At 45.1% G+C, this 13,728-nt stretch overlaps 1 protein-coding gene across 4 annotated transcripts in view; it reads right to left on the bottom strand.

Annotated features, from left to right (window-relative positions):
* WWC1 (WW and C2 domain containing 1) overlaps positions 1 to 13,728 on the bottom strand; it is a 150,355-nt gene that overhangs the window by 73,809 nt on the left and 62,818 nt on the right. For all 4 annotated transcript variants that reach the window (XM_041749309.1, XM_041749311.1, XM_041749310.1 and 1 more), the window contains exon 2: positions 6,239 to 6,348. In XM_041749309.1, coding sequence (XP_041605243.1) covers positions 6,239 to 6,348 — 110 coding nt within the window. The remainder of the gene's footprint in view (positions 1 to 6,238; positions 6,349 to 13,728) is intronic.

The following is a 13,728-nucleotide window of genomic DNA, read 5'->3' as shown; positions in this document are numbered from 1 at the left end:
CCTTTACCTTAACAATCCCTGTACTCTTTCCCAGTCACCGCCGTCCACCTCCTCCCTCCACTTCTACCTGTTTAGAACTTCCCATCAATGGGCCCATATACAGAGTGTACTCTCTGGGCCTTGCTTCTCATGCTTAGCATAAGGCTTTTAAGACTCATTTATGTTGTTTTATCAGTGACCTGTTTCTTGTTATTGCTGAATAATATTCTATTATGTGAATGTTATCACAATTCACTTTTTGATGAACTTTTAGGTTGTTTCTAGTTTGGGATTTTTTTTTTTAAAGTATTTGTTTGAGAGAGAGTGCGTGGGTGCCTGTGAATGGGAGGAGGTGGCAAAAGGAGAGACAGAAAATTCACGAGCAGACTCCCTGTTGACATTGGAGCCCAACGCAGAGCTTGATCCTAGGACCCTGAGATCATGACCTGAGCCGAAATCAAGAGTCTGACACTTAACCAACTGAGCCACCCAGGTGCCCCTCTAGTTTGGGATTATCATGAAAAGCTTTAATGGACATGCATGTACAAGTCTTTGAATGGGCACATGTTTGCATTTCTCCCAGGTAAAACTATCCAGCAGTGGAACTGCTGTGTTGCATGATAAGCATATACTGAATTTTATTAAAAAAAAGTCAATCATTTTGAACTGATGAGTTCTACACACATTCCACACCCCACCACTTCTAAACACCATACACCCACTTTCTACACACACCACACACCCATCCAAAATGGTTGCTCTGATTTACATCTCACCACTAACATATTAGGGTTCTGGTTCCTCCACATCCTCGCCAACTATGGGCATTGTTAATCTTTTTCATTTTAGTCATTACAGTGGGGTTGCAGTGGTACTTCCTTGTAGTTTTAATTTGTGTTTCCCTAAGGAAATGATGATGATGAAAGTGTACTTTTGTGTGTTTATTGGCCATTTTTTAACTGGTCATTTGTATATCTTTAGTGAAAGTGTCTTTTTAAATCTCTTGCTTATAATTTTTATTGAGTTGTTGGGCTTCTTTATATATATATTAAGTTGTAAGATATAAGAGTTCTTTATACATTCTTGATATGGTATTCTTACATTCTTTGTCAGATGTAAGAATCATAAATATTTTTTTCCTTATCCGTGGCTTGCCTTTTCAGTTTCTTAATGGTGACTTTTGAAGAACACAGGTTTAAATTTGATGAAACTCCATTTATCAATTTTTTTCTTTTATAGTTAGTGATTGTTGGGTGTTGTGTAAAAAAAAAAAAATCTTTTCCTACCATAAAATCTTGAAGAGTTTTCTCCTATGTTTTCTTCTAGATCTCTTCTAGTTTTCCCTTTTATGTTTGGGTCTATGGTCATTTTGAGGTTTCTTTTATGTACGGTGTGAGGCAAGGAGAGAAGTGGACATATACTTCCATGTGGACCAGCAACTGTTGAAAAGACTGTCCTTTAGGACACTGTGCTTTTCAGAAGCTCCCAGGGGTTCTATGGAATTGTGTTAATAGCTGTTAGTCCTGAACCACTTCTGAGGGAGTCCTCCCAGACCCAGCCTCTTCTGCTGGTACTCCCCTTCCTTAATTCCATCACACCCAAACAGATAACTTCACACTTGGATCTTTTGGATCACCTTGGCTAATTTCTCGTTTTTATTAAAGCTATACATGGACATAGTTTAATCATTCAGCATGTTATAAACTTAGCTATGTAAAACATCACCCCCTATCTTCTACCCCCTTATGTTCCCCTCCCTAAAAAGCAGCTATGCCAACATTTAGCTGAGTGAAACTATTATTGAGAACCCCTTCTCTATTCTCCCTCATGCCCCAAACATCAACCTACAAACACATTCCACACACGTTCTCCACACTCATGAGTTCACACACATTCCACACACCACCACCTCTACACACCACACACCCACTTTCTACACACACCACACACCCATCCATGTGGCTAACACTTGTATTTTACAAAGGCTTTAACAACAATCATCTTAAAAACAGCTGAACATCTAGAGAATGCCCAACCTTGTTACTATGCAAAAGAATGCAAATGAAAAGCAGTGAAGTAACAATTTACAACCTATGATGGATTTATCAAAACATAAAGAAAAGAAAATAGCCCCTTACTGATCAAGGTATCAGGAAAACAGTAATCTGGCTGCCTGCAGCAATATAGATTGCTAAAATTTTCTGGAAATACTTATCAATCTAGGACTATGGACCAGAAGTCTCAAAAATGTTCATAACCTTTCAGTTTGTGATCCTCTATTTGGAAATATAAATGAAATTATCACAAAGGAGAGAAGCAATATGAATAAAGATTCTCCCTCTAGTGTTATTTCTGACAAATAAATGGAAATAACACAAAAGGTCAGCAATGAGGGCAATTATGGTATATTTATGTGTTAACATGTAACACCACATCTACTCAATACATTAAAAATGACAAATATGGTGGCACTTGGATGGTGCAGTCCGTTGAGCATCCAACTCTTGGTTTTGGCTAAGATCATGATCTCAGGGTTGTGGGATTAAGGCTGGCCTCTGGCTGTGTGGTCAACACAGAGTCTGCCTGAGGATTCTCTCTCCCTCTCCCTCTGCCCCTCCCCCACTTGTGCAAACACCCATGCATACTCTCTCTCTCAAATAAATAAATCTTTTTTAAAAATGACAAATATAAAGACTACATGGTATCTCTCAAATACTCAAAGCATGAAGAGAAAATGGCAAAACACACAACTTGGTCACTGATTAAAACCATCTAATTATGACGGATGTAAATAGTGGGAGTACTGAAATTAATAAAATGGGTCATATTTTGGAAAGCAGTGTCTATATTTGCTGCTCCTCATTCCTCCAGCTTCTTTCAGACTCACTGTAGTCAGGCTCTTGCCCTGAGTCCTTGTCCAAAGCTCCCCTCCCAAGTTGGGTCTATCTCAGTCATCTTGGTACATGATCCATCAGAAGTATTCAACAGGATTCAAGACCCTCTCTTTGACGTACTTCCTTCACATAGCTGCTAAGATAGCATGGTTTTCCTCTCTCCTTCCTGGTCACTCCTCAAGGTCACCACTGGTTTTTCCCTTCTCTGCATCCCCTTACAATATGAGGACCCCAAGCCTCACTTCTCAGGCCTCTTCTCTGTCTTTGATTTACTCCTTTGATGACCTCAGCTGGTTTCATGTCTTTAAATACTACCTATATGCCAACAACTCCCAAATAACTATTTTAGCCCAGATCTCTTTTCCAAACTCCAGAGTCCTTTATCAAATTGGCCAGCGATATCTTAAATGTGTAACAGACATGGAAGACTCAACATGCCCAAGCTCTTGTTTTCCTTCTAAACTCAGTTATCCTCCAGTTTTTTCCATCCAGTCGATGACACTCCATCCTGCCAGTTGCTCAGTCTCCATGAGCATCATTCATTCCTCTTTCATGCTCCATATGCAATCTACCAGGAAATCCTATTGGCTCTACCTTGAAAATACATCCACATCTGGCCACTTTTTGCCACTTCCACCACTGTGGCCTTGGTCTGGGTCACTTGAACTACTGTAATCATCTCTCACAAGATTTCTGCTTCTGTGTTTGCCCAACTAAGGTCTATTCTCAGTAAAGCAGTCAGAGTGGCCCTTTTATGACATAAAGCAGATCATGCCACTCATCTGCTTAAAACTCTTCAATGGCTCTCATCTCACATGGAACAAAAGCTAGAGCCCATAAGGCAGATCACCTTGCAAAATACCACCCCATCTATGCTCTGCAACTCTCTGGCCTGATGTTCTTCTCCTGGCTTCCTCACTCACTCATTCTGCTATGTGCACACCTGCTTCCTTGCCATTGCTGTGCAAGCTGAACATGACCACCCCTCAGAGTTCTTGCTCTACCATTCCTCTACCTAAAATAACCCCTTATTTCCCTCAAGTCTTAGCTCCTAAAAATCTCATTTTCTAAACCAGATCTTCTTTCTAAAGACTATCACCACTGTCCTTCCCCATTACCCTCAAATGTACCCCCACATGTCTCAGCTCACACTCTTTCTCTTTCTCCCATAATACTCCAATTAATTAATACATCACATAATAAGCTTATTTATGTTATTTATTTTTTTTTGGCTTTTCTGCTAAAATGGAAGCTCTATTAGGGGAAGAAACCTTGCCATTTTGCATTGTCACGTATCCCAAGTTGTGAGAACAGTACCTGGAACATGATAGGTGGCCAGTGAATATTTGCTGAATCAATGGATGCTAGATGGTGGATTTAATTTGTCCTATTTCTATTGGGTCTATAATGGAAGAAGGTAATTTCAGTCCATGAACCACACAAACACGGAGGACTGGTCCGAGTCCATAGCTCTGAATGCTTGGGCCTCGAGAGTCACACTCACTCCACCTGTATCACTGGCTCCATCTGCAGAAGTGGTGCCCTCCATCCAAGGAGAACAACTTCAGAGCTAAAGGCACCCAATAGCCTGATAGCTGGTAAAACTATCAGAATTCTTCCTATGGTGGCCCCCCATTTACTCACCTGCCCATATACCCCATTTCTACCATCATCCTCTCAAGAACAAACTCTGCCACTGCCTGCTGCTCCTTCCTCCCTTCTATTTCTCCAGCAACTCCCAGAAGCACCTTAAAATCCCACTCTCACCATCAGATTTTAATGAGGGGGATGAACTCAGCAATTAAACACAAGGAGAGGACTGGTTAGGGTTCCTGTGCATCAGTGTTTAACCCAGCATACCGTGCGGCCCTCCAAGCATTAACCTCATTCCCTGTACACACTCAATTAGGCATATTTATTTCTCATTATCCAGCATGCAATCATGAGTGCTAATAAAAACCTCTGCTACCCCCAACAATGCAATTAATGCCATTAGCTGTCTCTCAGAATCTCTTCTACACTTTGGTGCCGACCGAGTCTGCTCATTCATTTATTTAGTCATGAATTCATGCACATATGCCCTTTCCTATTTAACAGAGGAAAAATGTGCACCTACTATGTGCCTTACCAAGCACAGGTATGGGACTGGAGCAGTGAATTAGATAATGTCCTGTTTTACAATAGGCAAATGGTTATACCACAGAGTGATGAGGGGCACAAAAGAGCATGGCCAGGTGCTAGTGAAACCCCAAGGAGGAACTGAATGGGGAAGCACAACTCAAACCTCAGTTCCACCGTGCTCTAGCTCTGAATGTTAAGCAGTCAGTTTAGACTTCTAAGTTCCATTTATATGATGGGGATAATCATCCTAACACTCCATGGGGGAGCAGGGAGGATTAAATGAGATGATGACTATCAGGTGCCTGAGCACACTGCACAGAATGTATGTTCAGTGAACTGGGGCTTTTAGGATTTTGTGCTCTATTCTCAGCCCTCAGGTTTGGCCAGGTACATCCCATTTCATTCCATTCTCCTCTTGCCTGAAAGAACAAAGGGAACCCTACACTTCAGAAGGTTGAGAGTGAGACAGGCTTTGGATAAATGAATGGGGCAGCAAATTTCAGAGGGCAGGAAATAGTCCTGGCCAGGAAGTGTACTAAGGATGAAGCCCAAATATATATCAACTCTCCCTGGCAGGGGGACTGTGAGCTGGGTTCCTCCACCTGTCAGACAATATGTTTGTCCCTTTCTCAATTTATTCCTCCATCATAGTCCCAGAGACAAAGACACTAGGAATATTTACTCTGGATCAGGACACTGGGATCATGGACACAAAGTGAGGGTGGGCTGACTGGTATGAGGGGCTGGAGGTGTACACTCATACCAATCCACTATGGACACACATGTATGCATACTGCCAGGGACATGTGGGGGCTCCAGCTGCTCCAAAATGGCCTGCCAGGGGCAATGACACATCTGCCTTACATGGAAAAAAATCCGTATGCACAAAAATTGAGATATATATACATAAAAAGGATATATGCATATACACAAACATACAATTGGAACATTTCTGGAATGATACACAAGAAATTATTAGCAGTGGCTGTTTCTGTAAAATTGGGGAGCTGGGTTGTGAGCGGGGAGTTTTAGATTCTATTTAAAACCCTTCTAAATGGTTATTTTGTATGAGCATACATTATCTATCTATATCTACATTGACATCTCTGTCTAACTCTATATAAAACAAAACACAATCTGGCTTCAAGAATCTCTGCCGGCAGCTCTTTCAGACTTGAGGGGAGGGGTGTGGAGGTAGAGGGATGGGGTGCAGGATGGGGAAGGGAGGCTGGCCAGGAACTTACTGGTGTTGTGGTCTATGAAGTAATCTCCAACCTGTGGGTCATACGCCTCTTCCCATCCTAGCGGCAACTCATCACTAATGCAGTCAGCAAAGGTGAGCGGTTTGGTGTACCTGGCAGAGAGGAGAGACAGACTCCATCAGCCCACAGTCCCCAAGGCCCTGCAGCTCACTGCTTCTCTCAGCCTCCCTGCTCCTCTGGGCTGGCCCAACAGAGCCACAGAGTCCGCACGGACCCCAGCCCTGCTGTCCCCATAGCCCCCCATCGTCCCAGGAAGATGAGTGCATGGCTGCAGCAGCAGGTTAGATCATCCAGGAGGGAGGCAGGGAAACTGCATTCCAGTCCCCACTTGGCCACTCATTTGGGAATGATTTGAGCAAGTCACCTTCCTTCTTGGGGGCTCTGTTTCTGCATCTTTGAGAGGTTCGCAGAAAAGGGTTCGAAGGTCAAGCCTTGCTCTGAACTTGGACTCCAGCCCTCACTGGCTTCTTCACTGCAACTCACTTGCCCACTCCACCCTCAATCTTCATTCTGGCTCTAGCTCACATTTGTCAAGCCCACTTGCCCTCTGGAAAGCTGGTTTATAGCAGCATCTAGAATAGCAGATGTTCCAATCCTATGAATTTGGCCAAAAGAAGTATTTATTTACCTCCTGATTAGGTTCCCAAATGCTGACATCCACCCCTGTCCTTCCCTAGACAATCCAGGCCAAACTGATCTTTTTAGTAACAGCTACTCTCTAAGGCCCCATTTTGGTGTGCAGTGGTGGTAATCACCCAACTAAATGAACTAAGGCCGTCAAGGTGGGAAAACAGTGCAAACCATTGGTCAAGCATTTCAGCCAGACTGCAGGGAGTCACACCTGGACAGACAGCCAGTCACACCTGGACAGACAGCCAGTCAGCCCAAGTGGCCCATCCAGAAAGCCCCTCTGGTCTCTCCCACGGCTGACACTTCTGAAAATACATATTCAGATGTCCTCCCTTTCCTGTGTGCTCCCACCCCTCCCAATCCTGGAAGTCCAGAAGGCTCTGTTTCATCACTCTCAGGGTAAAGCAGTAGGCTGATGACCACAGGCCAGAAGGAAAGAGGACTGGAATAGGTCTACGATTCCTAATGAAGACCTTCCCTTCCAGGCCTCAGGAAACTGCCCTCTCTCTTATACTGTGCTATCTCCTCTCCTATACCTACTCTTAGTCAGACTTAAGCGAAATATATGGGGAGGAAAAGGAACACTTGAAAGAGCCCCTGGTGGGCAGGACATGGTGATTCATAGGCTACCATCTATCCAAGTCAGGTAGGTCGTGAAAAACACCTCCTGGCTGAATAAGTGGAGAATCCAAAAGCTTGTGTTAGCAATTTGCTGCTGTATTGTGAGAGACGATGAGGATGAGGCCAGAGGTAACTAGGATATGCAACAGACTCTGCTCTGTCAAATAAAGATTCAGTAATCATCACTTATATTGGCTATGTGGGTTTGGCCACTTGTTCTCTTTGAGCCTCAGTTTTTTTCTTTCTTTCCTTAAGGGAGGTGGGGAGGATAGGGCAGAGGGAGAGGGAGAGAACCTCAAGCAGGCTCCATGACCAGTGCAGAGCCTGATGCAGGGGCTTGATCTCATGACCCCGAGATCATGAACTGAGCCAAAATCAAGAGTCAGACACCTAACCAAATTAGTCACCCAGGCGCCCCTCATCTAAATCATTCTTTCTTTCTTTCTTTTTTTTTTTTTTTAAAGATTTATTTGAGGGGGAGGAGGGACAGAGGGAGAGAGAGAATCTCAAGCAGACTCCCTGCTGAGCACAGGGCTGATGCAGGGTTCGATCTCATGACCTGATGCCTGATGATGATGATGCCTGAGCCAAAATCAAGAGCTGGATGCCTAACCGACAGAGTCATCCAGGTGCCCACCCCTCCTCTTCTTTAAAGATTTATTTGAGAGAGAGAGAGATCAGTGAGGGAGAGAGAGAGAAGCAGACTCTCTGCTGAGTGCAGAGACCCATAAAGGTTTTGATCCCACGACCCTGAGATCATGACCTGATCTGAAATCACTTAACCGACTGGGCCACCCAGGCACCCCTGAGCCTCAGTATTTTTACCTGACAAGTGGGGATAATAGTAACAACTGTCCAGGCTGTTGGCTAGGTTAAATAACGTCATATTTTAGGAGCATTTAGCACAGATCCTGGTGTGAATGAATGCTCAGAAAACATTATTGTTATCTCTGTTCCCTAGAAGGGAAAATTGAGGCTAGAAAAGACTAAGTACGATTCTCCAAGTCAATGACGAACCTGGAATCTCAAATGTGTCTCCAGAGTCATGAGCTAAAGGGTTCTCTTGGACTGATGTTTTCAGTGTACCTCCTGAGCCCTGGGGAAAATGCCAAGCCACTGTCTTAGAGTCAGAGGAGGAAAGAAATGGAAAAGACACACAGGTGACAGGGACTTTCATCGGCAAGGAAAGCTCTTCATTCAGGCACAATTGTGCGACTCTGGATAAAGTTCCTGCAAACTGTTTTCGGCCCACACTTCCTGCCCACCCCATGCCCTACCCAGGCTTCAGAAACAAAAAGGCCATGTCTCACAGCGCCTCCTCATCCTCCGACTTCACCAAGTGGTTTGTTCTCTCTTTCTTACAGAGGATGAAGATCAGTGACCACCAAAGAGTCAAGTCTCGTCCAACATCATTTGATACAGCAAATCTCTGAAAGAGCCTCTGAAGAAAAACCACACATAGGCATACCCCTCTGCAGAGAGTCACTCTCTTACTGAGGACAGAAGAATCTGTGAGGGAATGGGCATGCTTGAATCAAACCTTCCTTTCTGGTTAATTCCTCTCCCCGCTTCTGCCCTGAAAGCTCTGCCTGCCAGCCTGGCTGCACAGACAGGAATCCTATTATATATACTGTTTGCAACCCAGAAAATCAAGAAGATATGTCTCTTCCTGACAGTTCCTCTGGGATCAGTGCCTTTCAAAAGTCTTCCCTGGGGATCAATTAAATGGTTTCATCAATGGTGCATCTAAAAAGAGATTCCTGTGTCCCCCACAAACAAATAAATATTTATGGAATGGGTGACTGCAATAATGAATATGTAGGAATGAAAAATAATGATGTATTGTCCTATATTTTGCTAAAAGGGAAGGATGCTCTCAAGAGATCATGAGAAAAACAACACTGTTGAAAGAGAACATCTACAGGATACTGTTATGGTATATTTTGTCTAAAAATGTGTGTTCACACATGCATGTGCCTGTGTGTGCTTACGTGTGTGTACAGAAGAGAAACTGGGTGCTCACTTCGGCAGCACATATAGAAGGGAAACTGGAAAGATGTACATAAAAATGTCATCTCGGTCCAGGGATTTTAATGTAATTTTTTTCTTTACTAATTTCTCGTAATGTTCATATATCAGTATAATTAAAATATTTAATAATGGCTAAATCTAGGCTTAGAAAGCAAGTTATATGTGTCATGTTCTCTCTCCGGATAACAGGCACTCTTATCCATTTTACAAATGAGAAAACATGCTCAGTATCACACAGTTAGTAAACCTCAGAGCGATAACCTAAAGCCACACTACCTGATTTCCAAACCGAGGCTTTGCTAATAAGAATTAACAAGACCAAGTGAGTCTCAGAACAAACTGGAACACAGAGTAAGCTATGCCAGAGATATAGATAATGCCTCTCGACCTTCTGAGGCAAGTCTGAAGTAGGCAAAAGGCACTGGAGCTTCAGTATATTTGTACCTTTGATCATCGGAGTCTCGGTACAAAGATGTTCAATACACTTGGATCATCCACAGCTTCTTGATGAAAAGATAGTCAAGTGTTTCAAAGAATCCAAGTCATCGATATTAGTAATTCACTGAACTCTTGATGAGGATGGAGACTGGAGATAGGACAGGTCTGAAAGTACCCAAATGCATCACTTTTCCAGAAAACCATGAACTCCACTGAGTGTTCCAGCCTTAGATACTGGGAAGTCAGAACTGTGATAAATGTTAGCTACAAGGTTCAGATATGTGACTGCCATGAGAATATGCCACTGAGATGCTGACTTCCACTTATAGGGAACACAGACATTATGCCCATCAAGGATAAAGAAGAGTGAGTCAAGAGGACCCAAAGTCAGAAGGAGAGGGCACGAGGATAAAGGTAGGCTCTGGTTTGATATTCAGGGTTCCCCTTTGATGCAATCCTGGGGGAAAAGCCAGAGGGCTGGTAGCCTAGCTCCCAGAGCTCTTCCATGGGAAAGAGAAAAGCTGAAACAGAAAACCTTCTATTGGAAGACTATGCAACTTACAAGAAATCTGGACAGCAAGATTCTCTCTGGAACAAATGCCAAGAGGGAGATGAATTATTCAGTGTGCCGCAATGTGTCATTCAGAGAACCAGGATGAAGAGAAGTGTTTTTAGCTGCACAAAGATTTAAATACACACACACACACGCATATATGCACGTGCACGCATTCACTCTTCCTGCCAGAGAGAAGAACGGTCTGTTTAAACCAGTCCCCTCTGGGAAACTGTGGGTGCTTCTCTGGCCTACAATGTTTCCCCTTGGGCAAGCGCCAAGAATGTGGGCTGGGAAGAGATGTCCGCTTTCAGATGTGGCCCAGACTTGGGGGCTTGCCTGGAACTCCCAGCCCCCATTCTCCAATGAAGCGATTCACCCCATGTCAGCTTCAGGGCAGCCTCCAGCCTCTGTGTCCTGGACTAACGAAAACCCCAATCATGAAATTGAAATGCCCCAAATGCTGGAGGCGCGAGAGGCAGGGAGGGAAGAGGGCCAAGCAAAAACTAGTTCTGCCTCTTCTTAATTACCAATCTCTGAAGGAACACAAACATTCCTGAATGTTTCACAACAGGCCCTCCTGGAAATGCGGCCCGGATGTGTCACCTTGGAGACCGGTGGGTTCTGCCAGGATCACCCTGTGGGGAGCACACTGGCGCACCTGTCGGGCAACACAGGCCCCTTGGCCCCCTCGCGGCTCCCTGTCACTTTCCTATGGCCTGTGAGAGCGGCTCCCGGCCTGCCACGGCCAGCACTCGGTATTCAGACGGTGCATCCTTTCTAAGCAGCAGCTCAGAGAAGGGACGCAAGACCTGCTGCCAAGTCTAACACTGGCTGGTGATTCTCCGGGGGCTGAGGAACGCGTAACCTATCTTTCATGTTCCTGTTGCTTCCCTAGCGATCCGAATGCTTCCCACAGTAACCTCTTTATCGCCATCCAGCAGAATGCTGGCCCCCAACCGGGCTCTCTCCGAGGCCAGCTGGGCGGGATGGCTTCCTAAAGGGCCCTCCAGACTCCAAGCCAAGAACTGTCCAAACTTTCAGCTGAACCTCTCGTCCCACCCCGGCACAGGGGGCCGGCCTCGGCTCCTCCGCCCGGGGGTGTTTCACACGCATAGTTCCCATTGCTTAGATTGCACAACCCCTAACTTCACAGCCCCACCTCCAGGCTGCTGCAGAGAAGGGCCACATTTCCAAGCCACCCTTTCACCTTTTGCACCTTGAATGCCAGGGTGGAGGGCAGGAAGAAAGTGCAATATTTGAAGCTCTCCTCCTTTCCTTTAATGAGTTCTGTTCAAACACCTTTACCTACACATCTGACAATCTGGGGGTGACAAAAACAACCATCAGAGAGTTCGTTAGGAGGACTGCACACAAAACACAGCTGAAACTTCATAAACGCCAACTGCAGAAGCGGACGAGACAGACAGGGACCTGCCCTTACATTCTAGTTGAGAGACACGCCCCAACCAGGAAGCAAGCCACTGAAGTCATGTCATGTCAGAGATTCACGCTCTTTAGAAAAATGCAACATGGTGGTGGGATCAAGGGCAATGGGGGTGGGGCATGGGAGGGAGGGAGTGTGAGAGGAAGCCTCTTGCAGAAGGTGATTTTTGGGGTGGGGAGCAATGGGAAGGGCCAGTTGCAGCGGGACGATTTTGGTGAGTTTGATGAGGGGGGAAAAAGCCATGTAACATCTTTCTGTTATAAGTGATGAGTGGAGGCACAGGGACGCAGAGGATGGGCTTCCGTTGTAAGAGCTACCCCTATGCTATGCTGTAGGAGGAGACCTAGAGAAACTCCCTGCCTCACCCTCTGCTTTCTTTCTCTCTCCCCCATTTCCAGCAACAAACATTTACTGCATGGACACAACCGCCTAGTCCCACGCCAGACACCATGAGGGCTCTGACATTTGAATAAGCCTTATTTCCGCCTTTAAGGGCAGTGGGTCTGGCCAGGGAGCCAAGGCTTGCCCTTAAAACAGCCAGTGACCCATCACCATGGCATTTGGTGATTGTATATGAGGTGGGGATGCTACCTGGGGCTGCAGACATAGGAAACTAGAGGATGTAGGGATGGTTAATAAGCTGCTACGTCAGCTGTTCAGATGTGAAAGGCCAAGGGGTTGGGAGACTGGAAAGACTGAGGCAACAGGGTACAGTCAGGAAAGGCTGGAGGAGGAAGGAGTCAGGCAGGAAGGATAGAAGACAGTGGTCCATATCATAGGTACTGGGGAGACAGGTTAGCTGCTACCCACAAAGGCTCAGGATCCTGTGCTGGTCTGAAACCCATGTCCACCTCTTCTACAACTATGGGCATGTTACATAATCTCTTTAGGAGGAGTGCCCTTCTCTGTGAAATTTAGAAGTCCCAATCTCTTACGGAATGAGCACTAGGTGTTATACTACATGTTGGTAAATCAAACTTCAATACAAAATATATTAAAAAAATATATAGAAGTCCCAATCTCATAAGGGTGTGGTGGGAATTAAATGAGATAACCCATATAAAGTGGCCTAGCACATAATACGCCCTGAGTAGATGTGGGCTGTTAACGTGATCTGTTGAGAGGCTGTGTGCTCCACGCATCCTGGGAATCCGGAGAATCATGTCCCCTTTCATCTTAGGTGGTCAGATATGTAGTGATCCTCATCAGTATCACTCTTCACCCCCAAGAGATACCCCATGGTGGTTAAAACTCCCAGGCTCCAGAGCCAGCCACCTGCATCTCCATGCAGGCACTGTTACTTACTGTTTGTCCTTGGGCATGAACCCTAACCTGCCTGAGTTTGCTTCTTTGTCTGAAAAGTGGGGATGTTCAGAGTGATGACCTAGTTAAAATGAGCTGTGCTGAGCTCACAGCACACAGGGCTCAACCAACATTAGCTGGTATCAGGAGTTGGAGTTTTCTATCCTTACTTCTATGATGGAGAAACTGAGGCAAAATAACTGTCCAGGTGAACAGCCAATACGTCCTGTGATTTTCTCCATGGACTCCTTTCCTTCCAGGGGCTGGGACCATATATGCTTTCCCTTTTTGGAAATTAAACCAGGAATTAGGAGACAGCAGCTGGAGTGGGTTTGGCTCTCATGATTGCTCTCTGGAGGAGGTGTTTACACCAGGAACTTCTCAACTCTCATTCTCTTAAACATTTCCCTCTCTCCTTCCACTCTTCAAACACCTATCTCAACATTCTGG

Source organism: Vulpes lagopus, chromosome 3 (genome assembly GCF_018345385.1).
Source record: "Vulpes lagopus strain Blue_001 chromosome 3, ASM1834538v1, whole genome shotgun sequence".
Lineage (NCBI taxonomy): Eukaryota > Metazoa > Chordata > Mammalia > Carnivora > Canidae > Vulpes > Vulpes lagopus.
The sequence above is the reverse complement of the archived record's forward strand: the minus strand, read 5'-3'. Positions and strand labels throughout refer to the sequence as shown.